This window comes from Ciconia boyciana, chromosome 3 (assembly GCF_034638445.1).
Source record: "Ciconia boyciana chromosome 3, ASM3463844v1, whole genome shotgun sequence".
NCBI lineage: Eukaryota > Metazoa > Chordata > Aves > Ciconiiformes > Ciconiidae > Ciconia > Ciconia boyciana.
In genome coordinates, this window is record NC_132936.1 from 82,308,358 (window position 1) to 82,332,575 (window position 24,218).

Sequence of the window (24,218 nt, forward strand, 5' to 3'; positions counted from 1 at the left end):
TTTTGGTGGGTTGTCTCCAAATCACGGTCTAAGTAAAGGATCTAAGAATTAGCACTGTGCCTGGAGAGTTTGATGAGGATGTTCTGGCTGGTTGGGTATGTGTATTGCTGGCTCCTCTCATTTATGGGGGTGCACATGCACTTGCATCGCAGCCTAATGGTTGCTGCCAACAGGAATAAATCTGAACATTACTGCAATGAGCTAATGGGCCATTTCCTTGTGGTCATCTTGTAGGGGCCTTTTTTGAAACTGAAGTTCCCATGCTCTCCTTCTGCTGGCAGCATTAAAACCTATGCAGATTCAGTACAACACGTAATCTCAGTTATGATTTGAGTCTTTTCCTGCCATGCAAACAATCTTCAAACTGCACAACAGTGACAAGAACTTCAGGAAGCCCTTAAGCTGAGGCAAAGGACACTGTATTTATCAGTAGCTGTGCCAGCTAACCTGAGGTGGTTTTAAAGCAACAGCCCCTTGAAAGGGGATTTAGATATTAGCAGTTTATAAAAAGTATCTGCTACCTTGATGCTCAGCTTGTCTCCGTTGAGCTGAGCAGGTGTGTTGGCAGTTGCATTTGCTCCCTCTGGATTCCTTATAACCTCCTGACTTTTCTTACCATTTCTCGTTTAAGATTTATGTCCATCTCAAAGAAGGGAGTGGTGCTGATGGGCTGGATGCTTTGAAGAACAAACCACAGCTTCACAGTATGGTGGCCAAAAGCCTTTGTCAGAACGCCTCTGGGAAGAACTATATCATCTTCACTGGCCCGAGCATTACCAGCCTGAATCTCTTTGAAGAATTTGAGAAGCAAGGTGTGTATCAGATCACTCGCTGGGTTTTAATGATGACAGACCTAGGGGCCCTCCTGCCGCTGAATTAAAAAACTCCCAAAAGGCTTCACTGAGATTTCAATTCCTTATTTATATAAGTTGGTCATCTCTAAGATCTTATTCATGAAAAGGTACTATGCAGAGGACTTTCTAAGTTCCTCTTTAAATCTTCCTAAAGTTCAAAATGAGGATGTAAAAATATTTTTAATAAGCATATTTAAAGCCCTTGCTGTTGTTCTTCGCCTTAGAAATGTGAGGCCTAATCTCCTATATGGCCTGGGGGACTTTCCAAGGGATTTCTTAGCTGCCTGTGATTTTTCTGTTCCCATTGTGAAAGACTAGGGATGGGATAAATCCTTAAAGGTGTGCCTTAGAAGTCCTTGCTGGTTTAATATCTGTTAAAGATGTGACTTCTCTAGATGACATTTTATGCCATTGCATAAGCCCTAGCATGGTTCGCTTTTTTGCTGGTATAAACATGCTTTGGTAGGGCAGTTTTTGGTTCTGAAAGCTTAATAAACTCCACACTGGCAAAAGCACACTTGCCAGCAGAATGTCCATCAATATGGCAGCATGACTCTCCCAGCCAGTTTCTTGCTAGCGCAGAGAGTAATCTCAAGACATCCTCTCTGTCAAATGCCCCCTCACCTTGGGTATGGAAAAGCCATGTTACTTTGCTTCCGGAAAAGCTGAGGACTTGTGACTCCCCTTAAATTACAGGCTCTAGCAGTCTTGACAGTCGTTTATAAGTCATCTCAATGTAACTTTCCACTTGTTCTTCAGTCAGCATGGTCTTTCAGAGTCATTATGGCATGTACAATAGATCCTTAGTAGCAGTAAGACTGGAGGTTGCCATTGTGAATCGTGTAGGAGGAGGCTACAGGGCCCTTTCCCTTTTCAACACACCACTGATGATAGAGTTTTGCTTTTGGCATGTTTTCCATTGCAGGAGATTAAACCCACCTGGGGCGTTATATTAATGAAACGTGGCCCAAAGCAGGGGGAAAGACTGGAAATTGAGACAATATCTTGATTCTCATTTAAAATGAGAACACCAGTGAGCTGCACCAGTGCTGTAGTTGAGCACTTCAGACTGCACTGGCACTGAGGGCTGTCTCTGTTGAGCTCCATGCAGGACCTAGCTCCTACATAATTTTAGGTAAGCTGGAAGCTCACAGAGTACAGTGGAATACCACCATATTCTCACAAAAGAGTCATGGTTTCCCAAATGCTGCAAACAGCCAAATGGGAAAGAAGTCGAGCATATTTATAGTGCACTGGAGTTTTTCCTCTAGGCAGAGACTGTTCTTTAGTAAATGACTCTTTTCACAGCTGGTTACAAGCATTACATTTTTAAGACTACCAAAGCAATAATGCAAAACATGGGTTCAAAAAACTGTAGAGGATAACCCACACACTCCTAGTACCTGAGATGTGTCAGGTTTAAATGTAAAGACTGACAGACAAAAATTTCACTGCTGAGTCGCACGCTTTATGCTCAGCTGGGGAAGGATAAAGACAATATGGCATGACCCAGTTAGTCCGTAACCCTGGTGAAAAAGATGCATGGCTACTAAACCAGCTGAGTGTTTATTACTTTCAGATAATTCAAATTGTTCACAGGGGTGAATTATTCATGGTCTTTACACTTAACAGATCATTCAAATTAACAGTTTCTAGCAGGTAGCAAATTCAGTAATGTCTTTTTAAAGCATGTAATTTTGACTTACTATCTGATCAAATATGCTAATGCTATACTGAGATTTCAGTTTGGTTCATGATCTGTTATATGGCTTCATGAGACTTTTTATATTTGACAGCTGCTTCCAAAATTAAATTTCAGATCTGGTACATGCTATCACCTTCCTAGGGGCAAAGCTATGGGGTGAGTGGGGGCCAGACACTAAGATAGCATGTTTATTGGCTTTGCAAAATAGCATGGCACTCCTATATAAAGAAGATCATGGGGAGAATGTGTTTCTCTTTAATAAGGACATGGGATTGTCTGCATTTGCCATGAGTTACTAGGGGCTAGCTCAGAGCTTTTGCAGGGGGATGTTGAACTGGAAGGACTCTGAGACACTGGGAGAGGTGAGATGCTAGAGATGTCAAGCAGTGGTGAAGCCAGTAAGAGCCCTAGAGGAGATGGTGTTTACTGACTCTACTGCAAAGCAGCTAATGTATTGCCAGCACCTGCTGGGATCCTACTGCATTGGCAGTATGTTTAGGGAGAGGCAGGCAGAGAAGCCGGGGCTCAGCAGAGCTACTCTCCTAATATATCACACAGTCACCCTCAGCAATGATCTTAATGCTTTTTTGGTATGTGGCTTAGCCAGCTAAATCTGAACAGGGCCACACCATGACCAAGAAGTGTCATGAGAGCCTGTTGAAGAGCATCTATGCTCAGGTGCTCATGACAGTTCAAGACCCATTCTTAAATGGATGAATTGACTTTTCTTGTTCAAGAAAATTTCGTTTCTGGGCTGGAGCAGGATCAGCAGTAGAAAGATCCCATTGAGAACTGAAAACAAAAATAAATTGGTATTGATCTTAACTGCTTTATGTTGTTTGGGATTTTTTTGTGACTATCAACAGAGAAATAGGGGGAGATTTAAATAAGCTAATGCTTAGAAACTAAATTTTTTGGGGAACTTAAGCTGACATTTAAGGGAACTAAAGGAAATTCTGGAAAATCTAGAAAGATGCACCCACTAAAAATGTATTAGTTCTTCTCAAAATTCTTGATGAGAAGGACTGGGGGTCTTGGAAGCCAGCGAGTTGAACATGAGTCAGCAGCATGCCTTGGCAGCAAAGATGGTCAACACTATCCTGGGCTGTGTTAACATGAATGTAGCCTCACCCCTGTAGATCAAGGGAGGTGGTTATTGCCTCCTACTCAGTACAGTTTTGCACAACACCCCCACAATATGGGAAAGGCATTGATAAACTGGAGTAAGTTCAGAAGGCCACCAACCTGACCAGGGGCTGAACCAACATGCTCCACTATGGGGAGGGAACTGCGCTTGTTCAGCCTGAGAAGAGAAGGCTTTGGGGGGGACCCAACAGCAGCCTTACACTGCCATGAGGAGGTTATGGAGAGAATGGAGCTGGGTCTTCACGGTGGTACATCATGAAAGGACAAAAAACAACAGACATAAACTGAAACAAATGAAGAAGGTCAGACTAGGTGTAAGGGTTTTCCTGAGGACAGTGGAGCAGCATGCCCAGACAGGTTGTGCAGCCTGTGTCCTTGGAGGTTTCAAGCCCAGACAAGACAAAGCCGTGAGCAGCACTGTCTGACCTCACAGCTGACCCTACTCGGAGCAGGGGATGGGACTAGAGACCTCCCGAGTTGCCTTCCGACCTGAATTGTCCTTTAATCCATAGGATCCTGTGATCCTATGAAGACTTTTGTGGAACCTTAACTATCGTTTGCTTTTCCTAACCCACACATGTATTACTGCAAAAACTGCAGTGGTCTTTATTGAAAGCCTGCTGTGTAGCACCTTCACTGTACCACAGTAGAGAATGTGTGCCTAGTAATATAAAGGGATATCGGTGAACATAAGTCTATGATCTTTGAAGATACCAAGAGCTGAGAAGACTTCAGAAAATAAGACAGGGCACTTTGATCTTTTTCAAAATCAAAAACCTGAATAGACCTCTTTTTTTATTTTTCAGGGGACATACAAAGCATTTCTGTCTCTGGCCTCTGAATAGAACTGGAAACCTGCACTGAAATGCCCCAAATTCTCTGTTCTGCAAGCAGACAGCTGTCATTATTTGCTGTGACATTCATTCATAGTGCACATCCCTTTTTGCCCCTCTAAGCATGTGTTGTCCCTTGCAGAGGACAGCACCTCCTAAAGCCCTGTGTCCCATGCTTCCCTTAAACATATGATCCCCAAAACTCCCTTTTGCACTTTCTGAACAAGCAGGAGCAGCTGGCTCTGTCCTGCAGAGTGGCTGGGGTTGGCAAAGCTGCAGGCGTTGCCAGCCTGGGCGACCATGGCACTCCCACAAGCTTTGCAGGATCCTGCAACTCCAGCACATGCACTAAAGCAAGCTCTCATCTCCTCCACAACAGGCCCCCCAGTTGCCCTAGCTCTGAGTTGACCCAGCGTTGCATGCAGGATAAATGATTGCAGAATGTGTATTTTTGCCTGAACTAGCTCGAGCCTGGATGCCTTTGCAAGTAGTACTAATGAAGATATGGCGAAACAGGCTTCAGCACAAGCTCTCCGGCACCTGGAGACCCTGGGGATGAATCTTGGGTGACAACACCACATTTCCTCATCTTTGCTAAGCTAGCTTAGGTGCATGCATTTATATTTCAGTTACAGTTTAAGACGACCAGAGGAGGACAACTTGTCTCCATTGACTCCAGTGTATGGGGCAAACACTTGTTGTGATTCTGATTTAATTACACACAAAAACTTCATTGAGCCAGATGGGCATAATTTTTATTGCTTCTATTGCTATAGAAACGGGGTGGTTTTAAAAAACTCTACAGATTAAGGGTGTCATCCGTGGTGAGAGACACTAGTAAATCTGCAGAGGTGTTGCACTTTTCTAGGCTATACAGCAGGAAGGTTACATGGTGTGTTCCTGAGAGAGGAAATGGTTGCCATTATTCTGTATGAGGAGTGAAACATCTGCTGGAAGCTTTCTGCAGGCTTATTGCCTGAGCTAAAGGAAAGGCTACGATTAATTATTATGGGATCTCAAAGATGGCTGTTGCTATTTTGAAGCTCTAGCACAATAATGTAGTTATTAGCTTGGTTTTACACCATTGCAGTCTCCTGGAGAGAGTAAGTATCACCCTTCAGTGAGTCATAAACTTCAGGCAGCTAAGGAAAGTCTTCTCAGACTTGCTTGTTATCAGAGCAGGAAGATCTTAATATTGGCTAGAAGAAAGCTTTCTAAAAGTTTGCTATGTTAATGCCAAAGTTTGCAGGTACATAGCCTATGCTGTTTGTGTACCTCTTAGCAAGACAAGAAATTAAAAAAAAAAAAAAAAAAGCCTTCCACTGGAGGTACAGTTCCTCCTATATTTATTGTAAGCCTGTTGCCATCACGCTTTTCTTGTCTTTTGTGGAAGGAACTTACAGATTTCCAGGGACTGATTCATTCATTAGAAATAACCTATGGAGTGCACATTTCCTCCATCAAAATGAAATTGCCCTTTTGCTGTGTTGGTTGACCTTCTTCTAATATGAGTGTCTTAAATTTCTGATGGAAGAGCCTTAGCTCCTTGTAGACCTGCCCACAGCAACTGGACCAAGTCATGAGTATTACCAATTATTATATTGATATTCCTGTAGTATCTGTGAGCTGTTGAGGGGCTGCTCAGCATGCCAGGCACTATATGAACCAAGGACAAAGGTTGCACTTGCACTCAAGAGCTTAGGTCATTCCAGAAAGATAGAGCCACATAAATCGAAACCCAAGAACAGAGGTAACATGCTCAGGGGAAGCTGGCTGTAGTCTGACTTAGCGTTTCCCCTGTAAGGATATCCAGTTATCCAGCATGCAGAATTCAGCACGATAAAAAATTTGATGAAGCAGACTTAGCTGACAGATGAGCTTTAAACTACCACAAGCCTCAGCTGCCATAGGAAAGATGTGCACAGATGTCACCTGCTTCCATGCCCATCAGTTTTTTTTCCACTTGGGTGGGTTAATGCAAAACCAAGGGAGACTGAGGAAATTTCCATCTGAGATGTCCTTGAGTTCAGTTAATTTGATCGAGAAGATCTGCTTCTCTTGGACTAACAGAAACAGGCCGTTATTATTTCATAGCCTAATGACAAATTCCAGCATTGTCATTATGAATGTTGTTTCCAAATCTTGTTTGTGCCCACCTGGCTGCATTGAGACGTATTTTGTGGTGTTAGATTTTATTCGTTGCCTCTTTCACATATGAAAGGCCAAGAAGCTGTGAGCAGCAGAATGTGTCCCCTGCGGAGCCTCTGATGTCTGTGCAGAACAAGATCAGCTCACTCAACTAGGGCACTATTTGGTTTATCTCCTTTCCCTAAAATCTGTTTTCATTGAACTCGTATTTCCATCCTCTCCATCTTTTTGTCACATGCTTTTTTAAAATCAAACAGTGGTTTCAGTGGTTCTTAATTGCTTAAGCAACATTTCCTTAACAAACCAGATGATGCAGGTGCAAGGAGTAGTGAGCTGAAAATCAAGAACTGGGCAGCACAGTGAAGCAGTAGATTAAACCAGAGTTTGTCAGCTATGTCTATTGTGATTAAAAGCATCATGGGAGTCATGTAGGATACTTTATTTCAATTAACATCTAAGATGCTATAGCTTTCCCTACCTCCCTGCTCCCTCCATGATTTATTCTCTTAGTTAAACATCAAACATGTCAAACCCCAGCCGGCAACTAAGCACCACCCAGCAGCTTGTTCACTCCCCCCCACCCCGGTGGGATGGCAGAGAGAATCAGAAAAGTAAAAGTGCGAACACCTGTGGGTTCAGATAAGAACAGTTTAATAATTGAAATAAATACAATAATAATTAAAAATTGTAATGGAAAGGAAAATAACAAAAAAGAGAGAGAAATAAAACCCAAGAAAGACAAGTGATGCAAATGAAAAACAAGTGCTCACCACCAACTGAACGATGCCCAGCCTGTCCCTGAGCAGCGGCTCCCCCAGCCAGCTTTCCCTCAGTTTCTATACTGAGCATGATGTTATATGGTATGGAATAGCCCTTTGGCCAGTTTGGCTCAGCTGTTCTGGCTGTGCCCCCTCCCAGCTTGTGCACCTGGCAGAGCATGGGAAGCTGAAAAGTCCTTGGCTTAGTATAAGCATTACTTAGCAACAGCTAAAACATCAGTGTGTTATCAACATTATTCTCATACTAAATCCAAAACACACTATACCAGCTACTAGGAAGAAAATTAACTCTATCCCAGCCAAAACCAGGACAGACTCTCTTAGATCATAAATTCTGATTTGTTCCATAATGAGTATCACCACTTTTTTTTTTCTGTCCAATTTTAAACATGTGTGAAGACTATTACACAGATTATAGATGTTATTGTTGGGAAGATACCCTGAATTCTTCTCCTTGTCATTTCATTGTGACTGTGCAGGAGGTGTCAATACATTTCATCAAGAGAGCAGGCTTTCTGCACTTGTCTTGGTTTCCAGAGACATTCATGTCGGACACAAAACTTTGTTATTACAGGAGAAGGCCAGTTGGCTAACATATCTGCTGGACTAGAAAGTTGTAGGACAAGCTCTTTCTCTAGTCAGGTCATTCAGACTTGCTTCACTGCTCTTGCTTTCTGAGTCCATGCAGTGGCTTGCTGATAGGCAATGTTTTTGTTCACATGCAGAGATTTACTGCTGTGGGTTGCTGAGTGCCAGGAAGAGTGACTGCACAGGCCTACCTCCATCCATGCTGAACAACCCTGCAACTCCGCAGTCCAGAGGACAGTACAGAATAAGAATGAAGGGAAACATGTCCTTGATCTGCTGGTACAATAAAGGGCACTTCCGTTTTCTGACCAACGCCTATTCACCGGTTCAACAAGGTAAGCAATATTCCTACTGCTGAAAAGTCCACATGCTTTATGTGACAGGGCAAAGTGAGTCACCGAGTTTGCTAATAAGCCTGAACAAAGAGCTTGATCATAATATCTTAGATAAACAGTAGCAGTAGTGATGACTTCCCTTTTGTGTCTTCCTACAGCTATTCTTTTTTCCATTACAAAGATTAAAAGCCTACTGCTAACACACCCTCCTTTGCCTGAGCTGGTGGAGGCAGTATCCCTTTAGGTATAAAGATTATATCTTTGCTGATGGTCAGAGAAGGGAAGAGGGTTGTATAACACTATACTAGCCCCATTTGCAAAGCATCTTGTAGGATTGCTGCTCCAGAAAAATTAATAAACGTCATGATGTACTTAGAACTCTGAGCAGTTAATTACAATTAATTTATCTTATCTAGTAAAAATGTAGTCACAAACAAACATCTTTTTGCCAGAAGTAAATATGATTAAAGCTTCCTGTTGTATGTTAAACTGATTTTAGCAGTTGATGAAAAGAAACAAAAACAGGTAACTTGGCTAGTTCAAATAATTGGAAAGAGCTTCTTGATACTGAAATCTTTTCCTTTTCAAAAGTATACAGATGGTTTTAAGAAGGTTTGGAAACTTCTGTAAGATGCAATATGATTAGCTAACTCTTTGAAATTCATCTTTCAGGGAAAACGTTGCTTCAGTTTCTTTTCATTTTTATTATTCAGATTTATATATAACTGCCTGAGACAAATAAGAAGAACATAAACATTTAAATGTAAAGCCACCTTGTACAGTCATATTCTGACTCCTGAGTGACTCTCACATGTGTGTACAGGCTACAGAAGCAAAGTTAAGGCCTTGAATTACTGTATGGTAAGCTGAGAAGTTGACTTAGTGTGTTGTTCAATGCCTTGCCAGAAGGCTTATTACCTTAGCAGTGTGGTTGATCCCAAGAATTCTGCCAGGCACTGCAGCAGAGTGAGGACTTGGTGACTCGGCTGGACCAGTGTCTGAGCACAAATGCTGAAAATATGTACATGAAGGAAATATGACACTTTGGGGACCCTGCTGAAGCCAGTCCCTGGAGCAGTGTTGCTCCCCATGAGGGGTGTTCACCATCAGGATTTGTGCTGTTTCCCCTTGTGCACTTTGCTGGATTCAGATTGTTCAGCTGCACTAACTGGACAAGAGTTATCACTACGTGTCACCTGTTTTTTATAGGCTAGCATGGAGCCTTCAGTTATAAATCATAAATATTACTAGAAAAATACGCTGTTTGTAAACATCGGTGTTAACTGCCCCATTAAAAGAGGGGGCAAAAGCAGATTGCACTGGCAGCAGCCTTTACAAGCAGCACACGGAGGTGCGAGCTGTTGTGCTTGTGATTGACCTTGGGTCTGTTTTGGCATAGATGGGATTGTAGTTGCATGTGTGAGGTAGTTTAACGTCCACTGATTAGGACCTGTGTGTGTGATGGGCAAGACCTGCCCATTGCTCACCAAATGCTGGCTGGGACAGTTGACATAGTTCACGGTGAATCAGAGCAGAAAACAGAGACTGGCTTTTTAAAGGGTGGTGCTGGGGGGAAGAAAGTCTGTAGTGGAGAGCTGGGAACAGATGGAGACTCAGTAGGAAGGCAGGAGACCAGATTGCTTGCCTCTGATTTGGCATCTCTGAAGTCAGTGCAGCAATGCTAGTTTAAACCAACTTGAAGCTGGACCACCACCATCTCCTCTAAGGCATGTAAGTATAGAGGAGGAAGAGGAGGAATCTATGCTCCTTGAGGCAAGCCTGTAGCACAGACCTGCTGAGCACACGTGTTAGACAGGAGAGGAGGTAGGGACAAAGGGGAATAAAACCCACGCAGTGTAGGCTGGCACCAGTGGGATCGCCTATGTATGGTACGTTTGCACTTGGTTGAGCGTAAATGTTGACAGGGGGTAGAGGAGGCCATGAAGAGAAAACCTTAAAAACAGAAGGCCAGAGATGGTCAAAACAAAACTTAGGATGAGAAAAGAGGTGGATGTAGCTGCTAATGAGCTGTTTATTGCAATTTAAAGGAAAGTGGAGAAGGTAAATCTTGCCTGTACTCAGAGTGCAAATCCCACCAAGCCAGAAGCAGAGGGCAGTACACTTGTCAGAGCTGATCTATGAATACTATTCTTAGATGCAGCAGGTTATTTATTATGGATGTTTTGAACCAATGTGTCATAATACATCATCTCAGATGCTAAAGGATGAGACTTATTCCTCTAGTCTTGCAAAAATGTCCCGCTTACTCTGCCGTCAAGTATGAAGTTTCTGCCTAGAACAAAATTCAGTGGGGTTTTTAATTTCCCTTAAGCTTTAACTTGAGTTTAATTTTTCCTTGTGCCTGTATTACAGAAGAACTGAGAAGCCAAAAGAGATTGGGACCCCCAGACAGTAAAATGTTACCCTATTCTAAAGCAGGTGATGTATGTGCTGGCCCAAACCTACCCATCCGTGGGACAAGGCTACATTTTTGTTTTTCCACTCTAGATCTGGTGCCCAGTTTCCCAGCATCTCCATTAATATGTTCTGGAAAGAATTACAATATTTTCTATTTTTCATATGAAGCAGGATGGAGCAGGCAGCAACCTCACTTGCTGCACAGCAGGATGACCAGAATGACATCTTTAGCAAAAACTTATTGAACCCAAGATCTTTTTAAGAAGTACCTTCTTTCTGAGAAGAGCTTTCACAGCTACTCTTCACCAACCAGCTCTACTTAAAAGCTAAGCAGACAGTAACTAAGGATAGAAAACAAAGCTTGAGCCACATATACAAGGACTAAAGAGCTGCAAATGACGTGTTGGCATCTCACAAGTGACTTGTGAGAAGGTGGGAGATGTTGTGGAGGCATCGCAATTGTATGAAGCAGTTGTATAAGTCCCTGTGTGGTTCTTAGCCCAGGAGGAGCTGGAGTGAGGAATGTCTGTTGACAATCTAGTTTCCAGAAAAAATCAGCTAGTGAGATTGGCCCAGAACTGGAAAGTCTGGGGAAAGAAGCATAATGTTAAAAAGTATGTTTCAAGATGGGGAAGCTTAGGGTTTTAACTTTAAATTTCCACATATCCTTTGTGAGACTACATTCAGGGGGTTGTGTCAAAGTATGGTGAGGGTGGGGATGGGGCCGGAGGACTCTGATGGGAAGACCTTGAACATTAGACCTTGTGCAGTGCTGACTGTCTGCAATTCTGATAAAGAACTGTAACAAATCTAAGTCCTGATAAAAAGCGATACAGCACTTGGAACATGCAGTTATATTATGTTATGAAAACTCCATACTTGCCAAGGTGGATGCAAGTGCTAGTATTACTGAGCCTCCATTTTTAAAAAACATGATTCTAGCTCCTGAAGTCACAGATTGGCTTAGAATAAGTGTTTGAGGAAACAAACATATGTACACTTTTGTCTTTCTGCTTGTTTCATTCGGGGTGGTATTTCGCAAGCTTTCCTTGATGAGCATACAGCTTAAAAACTTAAAAAAGGTTTAAAAAAACAACCAAAAGCTGATGCCTGTCCACAGTGGCAGTGTCGTGGCTGGCAGCCGGCACTCCTTCCAGCGTGTAGGCAAAGGCAGGCTGCGGCTGCAGCGCATGCAGTGTGTTCCCTGGAGTGCTGCCAGGGATGGGAACACAGTGATGCTGGGGAAGGACCAGGAGGGGAAATAGCTCATCGGATGTGCCGGTGAGTCAGCTGGCTTGGGACTGCTTGCCACAGAGACCTGCAGCTAGGAACCACCCAGCTCCGGCAGTTGTCTTCCCTGGAGAGGTGGCCTATGGCTATGAAACAAGGCTAGGAAAGGCTATAAAAATAATGTGCGTATGAAGCTATTTATATTCTCAAAACAGAGGAGTGTTAAGTGGAATATCATAGAAAGTGAGAGGGAGTATATGGTACCCACATAGCTGCCACCGCAATGCGTTTTTTTAAGGGTTGTGAATACAAAGAAAATTGCAAGGGAAATATAAATCTTCCGAAGGAGGAGAGGGGGAAGAAAGAGAAAAGAGGAGAGCAAGAGGAGAAAGAAGGGGAATTTTTGTAAAACACTGGCACCAGGAACATACCTACCCTTTTCTGACCTGCACAGGTGGGATGGCAAGTGATTTTGCAGCACTGATGCAGCAGGCTGGTCATATATCAGCCCTTTTTACCTCATGATGGCCAGGTTTTTGTAGGACTCATTGAAGGATCAAAAAAGCACTATAATAAGTATGTGAAGGTAATGAAGGATTTATTTATTTGATTGGGTTTTTTTCCCTTCCCCTTGGGCTACATTTACACCCAACTTGGGGAGGCAGGGGTGAAAGGAGAGTGTATTGAACAATTTAGAGGTTATATCATTTTGGACTCTTGAAAAATCAGACTTTAAAGATCCCAAATAAATTGCTGCATGGCTCAGCTGTAACATGACATTTAGTCTGTGTTATAAGTCTTGCCTCAAAATAGAGCCTGCCAGCTAGGACAGCACAGGGGGCTCGACAGAGATAATGGATGGAATGAGACTTCCAGCTGAAGAAATGAAATGGTGAAGTCTGTAATCAAAACGTGAGGAACATTTTTGGGATGATTGTAAAACAGTTGGCAGAAGGAAGGCAATGACGGTTTGAAGGCTTGAGAAATGAGAAAGCCCAAGATTGTGCCTGTACTGAAACCATGCTGAGAAAGGATGCAACCAAGCCTGTGCTTCTCTAGACCTGGAGAAAAATTGTGTTGTGCCTGGGGAGAGCAGGGATCCTCACTAAACAGTGTGCTATAGACATGGAGCAAGAGATGGTCCATACCCTGGACACCTGACCATCAGACCCTGTGGGGACATAAAGTCAAAAGTTAGGGAACAGACTCCTTAATAAAGTACTACAAGTTTGTTTTACTTATCCTTCCCTCCTACTAGCAGCTTCCCCCAGATGGGGAAAACACAGAGGAGAGGAGGAATAAATCAGAGAAGAGCTAGGGGAGTTTCTTGGGAGAGCGTTGGACTCATAAGTAACTGCTGTAGTGTTGGAGAAGGCTGGGTCAAAGATGCACCATGTGAGGGAATGGGGCCTGTTCCTGGAGTAGCCTGCTCTAGGCGCCACATCTTCGTCTATGCAGAGAGTGGTTAGTAGGTAGCTGCAGAGGACTTGTTGCCTTACCTCAGATTTCTACAGTAGGCAGGATAATCATCCCCCATGGTGAGCTGAATTATCTAGCCAGCTGACTGGGCAGGGCAGGGAAAATCATTCGCAGGCAGAGAAATGTGTGCTTAGCTCCGCTGAGCAACCTAAGCGTACACCTGAGCTCTGGCTCCCCACAGCAGTGACTCAGGCCGCTTCTCATTTCAAAGATACTGTGGTTGTGGCTCCTTCAACTCACCCACCAGCATCACCTCTGTCTTGACTGGGTTTAGCCAGTTGGCTCCTTCTTCTTGTATTTTCTTTTCTTTGTTAAGTAGCACCCAGTGGAGTGGAGGTCCTGTTGCTCTTGGCCCCCGTGGGTGGAGATAAGCAAAGGATTTGATTTCAAAGGACTCATTTGGGACCTTCAGAACGCAAAGCATAAAATGTCAAGTCACAGCTCTAGCGGTGACCACAACTCATTGTGAACCAACAGCAGAGAGACTAATACACTGTCTGTAGGGGGCTACTGTGGGACTACAGGGATGTGTGTTTTTTCCTGAACATATGGTAGAAGTGTTTGTGTCTAACACCTTTTCATTTCCAGCTGAAAGATGATCCCTCTTCTTCCCCTTCCACTCATTCAATGTACTAACAATGAAAAAAAAAATCAAATTAGCATCTCTGTTACAGATAACTTCCCAGTTTTAGGGCAGAAACTGTCAATAAGGTTTATTTTATAATAAACCGTATATCGAAACCGTATCTTTTAATTGCTAGACCTATCATGTGGATTTAAAACTGTTATGTTTCTAATTGATGCAGGGGTTATAATTAAGAGAAAAAGCGGAGAAATTCCATGCCCGTTGGCGGTTGAAGCATTTGCTGCTCACCTTAGCTATATCTGCAAATATGATGACAAATACAGCAAGTAAGTAAGAATATGTGCGTGTGTGTGTGTATTTCACTCCTTCTCTGTTGCTGCAATGTTTGAGTTCTCCATGTTGAGCTGCAGCTGAGGGCTCAATCCTGCTTTCATGGAATTAATCTCTGACAAAATTCCTGTTTCAGTCAAAGATCAGAAGCTGGCTCTGCAGAAGGGCAAGATCTGCGTTGCTAGTGTTGTTTTGGCTCTATCTACCCATCCACCAGTCAAAAAAAAATTGAGACTTACGTTCTTAGCATCTTGTAAATGACTTTTAGGAAGTGTTGGGAAGGTGAGCCAGCAGGCTGATGTTCTTGGCGACATCAAATTGAAGGCTAAATAGAGAATTCAACATGGTTCTACCAAGTCTCTCAGGCTAGCTCAGCTCTCCACTCCTATCAGCGGACGATGTTTAGGTTATTATCTGTCCCGGTGATATTTGTGTCACCTGGAGTCAGAAGAAAAGGATGTTCAGCTGTGGATGTAAAGATGATCTAGATAATTTAGGAGAGCAGAATGTAGATCTTTTGGCTCCTGAATTCCAGTTGGAGTCCTCAGTGTTAGCTCTTAACATAGCAGGGAGAAATAGAAATAAGAATAGCAGCGCTGAAGCTTGGCTGTGGGAATAGCGATGAGGTGCAGAAGATTTCAAGAACTAAAAATTGAGGAGAGAGAAAAAGCAGCAGGGGTTTTGCAAGCCAGTGCTGGGCAAGGCAGCAAGAATTCACTAGAAGAGATGAAAGAGGAGGAGGTGGTTGCTGGAGACCGATGTTGGGATCTGATCTGAGGAAATCAATACAAAAAAGCGGTGAGGTAGTAGATTTAAATGGTTACTAAAAAAATGAAAGTAGGAAAGTGGGAAATCTTATGACTGAAGAGCGAATATTCTGGCATCCTAGAATTAGTCAGAACCTAAATATAAGGATGTCAGTCCTTTCTAGTTCTGCCTTATGGAGAGGTGCTCCACATACCAGCAGTGCACGCTATGGCTCTACCCCCACATCCTCCCACCTACTGTTGACAGCAGCAGAAATCATTCTTTGCTCGCAATGGAGATAAACAAGAGGAGAAGCATCAGCAATCTTCCCTAAACTGTAACGTAATGTGCCTGAGGCTTTTTTTTTAGTTACAAATTGAAGGGATTCAGACCCACAGCTCCCATCACGTGGGTGTTTGTCACGGGTAACCTCGAGGAGTATGTATCAGTACTCTTACTTACGTGGAGTGGTACAGAGGTGAGAGTGTTGCTGAGGTTTTGCTTCTGAGAGCAAGGAAGTGTGTTCTTTTAGACGCTACTAGAAATGTCCAAAAGTGTGGAACTTAACTGTAAATGACTGTCAAATACATTGTAGAAAATTTCTTAAGATAATACTTGCACTAGGTATTAAGTCCTGGGCCTGTGTCCCCTTTGGGACTGCGGAATCTTTGTCTGGGGTTATTTCTTGCATCCCAGCTGCAAGTGTTTGGCTGAACAGTGCTTTTCCCTCCCCTTCTCTCCTGGCTTTTTAGGTATTTCATTTCTCACAAACCAAACAAGACCTGGCAACAAGTATTCTGGTTTGCCATCAGCATCGCTATAAACAATGCCTACATCCTCTACAAAATGTCAGAGGCCTACCATGTGACAAGGTATAGCCGCGCACAGTTTGGTGAAAGACTTGTAAAGGAGCTTCTGGGCTTGGAAGACACCTCACCCTCCCATTGATGCATTGCTCTTGGTGGCGTAGGCAGGGGGTGGACGGTAAGCAGAAGAAGATACCACACCTGGAACAGCAAAGCAAGGAACTTGTGACACCACCAGTGCTGTCCTTATCCAAAAATGCCAAGTGATGCCACTAGAGAGGTGGAAACTTTGTTCCTAGTAGCAGCTGGATGTAAACATGTCCTGCAGAAAGTGCCACTGGAGAAGTTGACACAAAATTGCATATGTGAATGCCCTGTGGGAATCTGTACGCCAGAAACAGACTTAAATTAGTCGTCTTCTCAATAACGTTTGTTGAACAGGGTCATCTTGTAAAGTTCCTCTTGGGCTAAGAGCTTGTCATAAGCTGACATAGCTCAGCAGTCCTAGGCGGGCATTACAGAAAACTCTATACCTTACTTGGAGTTATTCAATTCTGGGACAAGCAACATAAGTCTGCACCGTGGGCTGTGGTTGAGAGTGCCTGCCACCCTGTAAGGCATCGTTGCTCTCCTCCCAGTGTGCTAAGCAAAGCAGTTCAGATACATGAACACTGAAGCAAGCGTATTGACAAACAAAACCTTCACAGGCAGGCAGCCAGGAACTGAGGACCAGTTAAAACTTTTTCGTTCGTTCTTTCTTTTTTTTTTTTTGTTAATGTAATGTAAGGCAATTTGATCCCAGTTTAGAACACAGCAAAATTAGGAGAAACCAAATACATTAATGAATTTAAAATAGAAATACATTACATTGATTTTCTTTTTTAACCAGGATGAAAGATTTTATACACAAAAAACCAGTGAGTAATACAGTAAGTATTAACAGTGAGTAAACCAGTACTAATACTGCCTCACATCTTAACTGCCACGGTCAGTGTACAGGTGAGAAATCGGAGTATAACAATTATATTTTTTCTTGATTTCAGCTGTATCTTAAACGTTGCTTTAAAATCTAATGTAATGGACTGTTAAGTTTTTAGGAACAACAATTTCTTTCTTTTCCTTTTGTAACTTTCAAGACTTTTTTGGTCCATTTTAGAACTTCATTTGGCACACAGTTGTCGGGGAAAAAAATAAGTCACTAATAGCAGTATGTTTCCCATTATCACTGTGGGGTGTTCTGTAGGAATTCTTCATGTTAGAATTCAAGGCTTGTCACAGTAGTTGTAATTAAGCGATTACATGTTTAGCAAAATAACATAGCATTGTGTTTTACAAAAAGAAAGTAGTCCAGTTGCAACCAGACCTTAAACCTCACTAAAAAGGAGCAAGCCCAAAGAGTTCTCCTGTTCTGAGTAACAATGTAGAGGACAAGCATTGTCATGAGCTGGTGCCCATGGCTGAAACGCCATATTTTGGTGCTGGTGGAATCTGAAGGCCACTGAAGCTTTGGAAAACAATGCCGAGAGAGAGGTATGATTGAAACAGGGGAGAATTGATACCGAGGTGAAATACTACCCTGCCCTCTACACATTATTGATTTCAGTCCACAACTCAATCAGCAAAAAACTCTGTATTCTAAAGGTTAGTAGTGACGGACACAAACAGAATTGCATTAACTTGCAGGGCAGAAACCATGTTGCTTAGAGGACCAGCTGGTTTTAGGTCCCCAAGCCTGAAGAGTTTTACCGAAGAGTGACTTGGGTTGATTCAAGAGGAATGGAGTGATTGATTGATTGATTGATTGATTTCTTTGTCAGTGTAAACCTCACCAGGTTGTATGTATCTATCTGGCAAGAGACAATCGAGGGTAACCAACATGAATTTTAGAACTCCCCAGATTTCATCGTTATGTGATGTGCAAATGCATAGCATGTAAATCATAGCAGAAGAAGAATCCAGCAGGGGTTAGTAAATTGGTGACTAGCCCAAAGAGCATCCTTGCACTGACATCTTTCTGTTTCGACCAAAGTCTTATTTTTTGGAGTAGACTTAGAGGCAGATCTCACCTGGTTGCAGGGAGACTAAGGGGATCGCCAACTCCATGGTGGTTCTGCTTGCAATACAGGCTGGAGACTGTCCCATATATCCTGCTCTTCCCGCCAGCTGCACGATGTACAGCAGTGGGTTTCCTAAGCATCTGTTTTAACTTCTTAGTCCACAAGGTCTCCATTCAGGAAATGCGTGAGAAAGGACAAAACCTTGTGCACTGAGACCTCCTAGTCTCAAAAGGAAGGAGAGGGTTTGTACCACCCTAGTCCTTGGCCATGCCAGTCTGCATAGGAGCCCAAGGATGAGTTCAAAACTTCTTGTCCCTCCAGAGAACTGAGACAACGCCCCCTCTTCAGACTGAGTGTGTGCAGCAGCTGGTTCTTGTCAGTTTTCTAAGTATTCAAACGGGGAGAGGAGCTAGCATGAAAAATGAATGTTCAGCAGTATAAGCCCATGGTTTCCTTTTTTTTTAGGAAACTTCACAGAGGTACCTGAAGGCAAATGGTTCTTAGTGTTAGCTCCCTGCTTCAGACAATGCCAGTCCTGTAAATTTCTGTGGTAGTCAAAATTGGGGCAGTAGGGAAAGGTCTGGCTGGAACATTGCTGATGGGGCAGCTTGAATGAACAGTAGCTGCGGGGAGTCCAGCTTCCTTGCATTCCCCTGCAGTGCTGGAGCATTTGCAAGATGCACATGCCCCCAGCAGAGATGGACAGGTTTGGAGGACCTCCTAGGAGCCACTTGGCACTTCTGAGGAGTAAGCATAGCACTCTCCAGCTATGTCGTAGCCCCCAAGGCAGATCTGGAGCCCTTGGCCAACTGTTACATTACTATGTATGCTTAAAGGCTTGGATCTAGACCATCTCGTACAGAAAAATGCCTTTTCTTTTTCAGGTGACAGTAGGTCCAAGGCCTTGGAATGTTTAATTTTCCACTAACGTGTGCTGTTAATGATGTGGATTACTTGAGCTAAAATCATGAGGTCCTAGCTTTTTGCCTCAGGGACTGGGTCCTGAGTAGTTTTCCCTAGAATTGGTGTTGACGGGGGATTACGCAGTGGCTGACTATTACAGGGAAGATGCTTTAGTCTCCTTTGTAAAGGAGAAAAATGAAGACAAAATTATAGCTTTGCAATGAATTTCATTTTCTTAGCCTTAACCATCGCTCATCATTTTGAACTGGTGCCGTAAACATGTACAAACATTCCATAAATAAGCAAAAATATTTATATATATTTATATGTACAAAATGCCTGAATTTTGGCTCTCGAAGCCAACAAGCAAAAGCCACCAAAGCATAGTCTATATCTACAGATGACTATTCCACCTCATTTTCTCCATTTATTGACTGGGAGTGGATAGGGTTGGGGAAAGTTAAGATTTCTCCTTGTTGAAAAAGCATCTTGCACTTTCTCTATGTTACTACAAATGAGGCAAAATAATTAAGGAAGAAACTGAAACACTTTTAAAAGGCAAAAGTTTAACTGCAGCTCCGCTTTTGTAGCATTTCCTTTACTGCAAACTGGCTTACTCAGATTTGGTTCCCCACTTGCCTGTAACATTAAAGCTTCTCCCTAGTTAAAGGAACAAAAAGGGGTTAGTCTCAAAGTAGTGCAGGGATGCTAGTTATAGTGTGTGTGTGTGTGTGTTAATTGTGCAATGGCTTGTGAAACGATAGCAAGTTTGGGTTGTTTTGGGTTTTGTTTTATTTTTTGTAGCCTTGAGACAATCTGGGTAAGAGATCTTAAAGCTCAGCAGTAGTTAAAATGCAGTGGAAATGCCAACCAGGTCTCTCAATTTTTTCCAGGAAATAAAAGGTTGAAGCTAAAGTAGACAAGGGAGCAGGAAGGCTCATTTATCTCCTGCTGAATTGAATTTTCATTCACACATACTTCTGAAAACGGAAAATGACTTATTTATGGTATGCAAACTTTTGTTTCAAAGAACTGAGACCATCAGCAAGACGTACTGACCACCTTCTATGCACAGTATTTCTTTCAAGAAATGTCTGTCCTGCCACAATCCATTCTTGGAAAACATTTCTTTTCCCAGTGTGTAATACAACACTCACTAGAGCTTAGAAGCCACTGTGAAATGGTTTCCACTGCTGTTCTCTCAGTTGAAAAACGTTTCAAGGGCTTGCAGAAACGCTGCCACTTTTTACTTCAGCCCATTTGTGCACTTGACATTAAGGCATAATTTAAAGAAATCTCATCTCTGTTTTCCATTCCTATTCTCTAGCCGCAGCCCTTCTGCATTTACAAGGTAGTCCAAGAATCCAAATGTATAGATGTTTCAGTGTCCCTAATGGGAACAACTTAGTTTTCTTCGGACACTTCCTAGAGAAAAATGAATTTAGCTGTTTCCAGACTGACATTAAGGACAGCAACTCAAAACAGCATTCTCATTCTTACCTTCAGCTACGCTTCCATGGCTTTTTTTTTTTTTGGCTGAAGAGTTTTTCTACTTCTAACACGTATTTAGTAGTCTGTCTTGAGCTGGTGAGTAGTGAAAGAAGCCTCCAGTATCTCAGTCTTACATGTCTTAGTCCCCTAGTCCTGGAGCTGATTTATTGATGAGTGAGTGATTATGCTGCACTGATAATTCTGCACATCTGTGGTCCTTTCCATGCAAGGATTGCAAAGTGCTTTAGCAACCTCAGCACTCAAGAGACATCATTAGCTCCTCAAATAGGGGCTTCCCCTTCCCTAATCAGACACCAAGGCACAGCACCGGTAAGGGGGTGATGAAACTGTAAAGTGGCGTTTGCACTCCTGCTGACTAAGTCCATGTTCTGCATTTTCAGTGACTTGGTTCTTGTTCCAATGCACTTTTCCAGACTAGAAATGAAAGGGCTGTGGGACTGTGTCAGCACAGGTTCCTTACTCCATATAGGCCGGTATGAGTCAAAACCAAGTTGTGCTGAAGGTAAGAGAAAACTGGATAAAACATTGCAGCCCAACCTGCCTAGAGGAGCTTAGAGGAGATAAATGGAGAATCTGAAGCTCTGCTGTAGTCCAGTAATCAATGTGAAATTCAGACAAATGATTACTAAGACTGACTTGAGAAAAGTCACTGAGGCTTAGATGGAATATGAAGTCTTCCATCTATCTCTGTGTGGAGTTTGCCATGGCACTTTCTTTTTGCTAGGTCTGACAAGAGCTCATCTCAATCTGCTTGAGAAAAACATTCACGTGTCAAAGGACAGTTAGCAATGTTTCCCAAAGGCAAGGAACTCTAAGCTCAAAACATGGATATATTTGGCCTATCATTAACTAGGAAATTTTGCACAGACAGATCACGTCATCATCTGCCCAAATGCAAGCCTATCACCAGTGCTACTTGATATATATTCTTTCTTGTAACAGTTCTTCCCAAACCTACCTTTGTTTCCAGAAGCATTATGAACTGGAAAAGCCCCCGTATCATCATCATCATCTCAGTGTGGGGGAGCAGTTGAGAATATCCATGCTTTGTACAAAAAGGGTTTATTCCTCTTCTTTTGAGAGATGTCTCTGTGTCTTCAGAAATCTAGCCCTGGAGCAGTTTCCTGCCCTACGCTTTCCTTTGCTTCCCTCATTCCATGGATTTAGAGCACATCCAAATCATCCTGCATGTTCTTGGTCAGGCTGGAAGAGGTGACAACACAGAGTTGGCCTTTCAGTTTACTTTTATAGTATTGCTTTGCTGATCCTTTCTGCTATTTTGCAAATCTCAGATGAAACAGGGTATTGTTTCTGAAGCCTATATTAATTGCAATCACTGTGAAGGTGTTGCCTGCTTTGCCCCATTAGTGCTGCCCTGTGAGGTGCCTATGGACCCAAAACAGATATCAGCATCACCATACCCGCTGCTCCCATTGGAATGGCTGTAATATTCTTCAGCTCTGGATTGCTGTCAAAGAGGGGCCTTTGACATGGTCTGGGGGGGGTTTTTGGTTTTTTTTGGTTTGTTTGTTTCGGTTTTTTTTTAAACCCTTTAACTCTGATGGGTCTGGTGAACAACTGTTAGGTATCACAAAAAGGCCTTAAGTGGTAAATCTCTTTTGTAGCACTCTTCTGAAGTAATAATTGCTTGTATTAGGTGTCAAGGTGGTCCACACGATGTGTAGTGCAAAAATCTTGCCATGAAAACATCACTCTGCAAAAGTGCTCATTTGATGTAACTGCAACAACCTTTGAAGGCGTGGGGGACCTGGATGAAGAACCTAGTGGGAAAGGACCGTAGTGCTGTCCTGCAGGGCCATGATGTGCAGGACCTCTTTGGATAAACAAAGAGGGGAGAGATGAGTGCAATTTGGGATCCAAGTTCCTTGGACAAACAGACTTCATAGTCAAGCTAGTCTCATACCTGGTCATGACAGGGGCTCTGGAGGGAGCCAAATTAAGTTTTACTAGGGAAGGGAAGGTGCCAGGCCCATACAGTTTGCTCCCAGCCCTGGCAACTCTATTTCTAAAATAAAGCAGCTGGCAAATGCTTTTACTCTTCAAGTATTTACAGCATGCTCTGGCTTTCAAACAGAGCATTTTATCCTGTTTTCACTGGTTATCAAAAGCCTAAGAAACCAAAAAGCAAAGCCCAGTACACTAGGTTCATCTGTCCAGAACCCCAGCCCACTTGGTGTCAAAGTAACTTTGTGGTCTTGTTCTCCAGTTAATCCGTGTCAAGGTGTATGCAAAACGTGACTGCTGAACAATTCGCACCTCTCTATGAAACAGAGTTACTCATTTGATGGAAAACAAATTGCAGGTCTCTTGGACTTACTTTTGCAATCTGGATTTTTCTTCTAGTTATAAGACAAACCTTTGCCTGGCATTTCAGTAGTGAAATTAAAAATAATTGACCCCATGGTCTGGGGTGAGATTAGAGATAGCAAAACTCAGATTTATGCTAGAGATTAATCAGATCCCATATAGGTGAGGCTCATCAGCACAGTCTGATACAAAGAGATTTTTAAGGGGAACAGCAGGTTTGAGGAGGCAGAGGAAAGTTCAGAGGTTGGGCATGCAGAGGGAGAGGAGCCAGGTGATCCCTTCTTAACTCATCTTTCCAGCATGTGTACCCCCCCCACTGCCTTTGAATTAAAAAGAGAAGGCTGATGTTTAACACAACCAGTCTGCACAGCTGCTTTAGCAACATGAACCCTGCTTTAGCTACATGCCTCACTCCATGCCTTTCCTTGTACTATACATGTTCAGGAGTCATCGACCTTGGAGTCAAAGCAGTGCTGCGTGTCAGCACAGCATGGACGCGACAGTCTGAGGAAGTGCCACTGTAGACACAGGAACACTGGGGATTCTGGAAAAAGAATCTCCCCCTCTGCGTTTCTTTTTCATTTATTTTCAAGATGTGCAACTTACATTCCATCAAATGCAGTGACGGTACCAAACGCAAAGACGGGCCTTAGCTGGCCGAGTGCTTTCAAGACAACTGTTGGGCTGTGCTCACAACATCAGCGACTGCGGTTCTGTTGCAAAGTTCCATATTCTTTATAATTCTGAAGATTTCTGTTAAAAATGTAAAGTCCAGAGGTAAAGCATACGCTGCAATTGCTTTTTTCTTTTTTTTTTTTTTAAACTCAGAGCAATTTTGTAACAGCCAGGTCTTTCAGGAAATGCAGGTGTGTGACCTCTCTCCAGTAAGAGATACACAACTGCGTTTCTGCATGGGACAGGGAACTACTTTTGTGACACCGGTTTTGTTCTACACAAAGGCACGCTTGCAATAAATTTTTACAAGTTTTGTACACCATGAGCTGAATTCTGAGTTCCAAAAATGTGAAGTGTGGCAACAATGACAAAATGGATTTATAGTATCACTCTGATATCTTGTCATGTGATTTTATTTCTTCAACAAAGTTTGTTTACAATCAACAACTTTGAAATACAGTCAGATATATTACTGGGTGCTTTTCTGTCTCGTTCTTTTCTGGAATAGGTGGGGAAGATGCTTGGTAATCTGGGTGTGTAGGTGACAGGATGTGTAGAAAACACTGCTAGATAAATTACAGGTTCTCACTCTAAGACCATTAGAGGCAAAAGCCTGACATCTTTATCCAGCCATTGAGTGCAAAGGCATTTTCTTTAGGAAGAACTGAGTTTAAAAAGCCTTTCGATGCAGCCTGCGCATGGGCATAGGAAAGGGGACTGCTGTCCCCCCCATGCCCTCCCGACACCCACAAGTGATGC

At 42.9% G+C, this 24,218-nt stretch overlaps 1 protein-coding gene across 1 annotated transcript in view; it reads left to right on the plus strand.

The window, feature by feature from the left end:
• PGBD5 (piggyBac transposable element derived 5) overlaps positions 1-23,931 on the plus strand; it is a 75,656-nt gene extending 51,725 nt beyond the window's left edge. The window contains exons 4-7 of the mRNA XM_072856318.1: positions 632-812; positions 8,191-8,388; positions 14,322-14,427; positions 15,931-23,931. Coding sequence (XP_072712419.1) covers positions 632-812; positions 8,191-8,388; positions 14,322-14,427; positions 15,931-16,126 — 681 coding nt within the window. The 3' untranslated portion in view covers positions 16,127-23,931. The remainder of the gene's footprint in view (positions 1-631; positions 813-8,190; positions 8,389-14,321; positions 14,428-15,930) is intronic.
• The last annotated feature ends 287 nt before the right edge of the window (positions 23,932-24,218 follow it).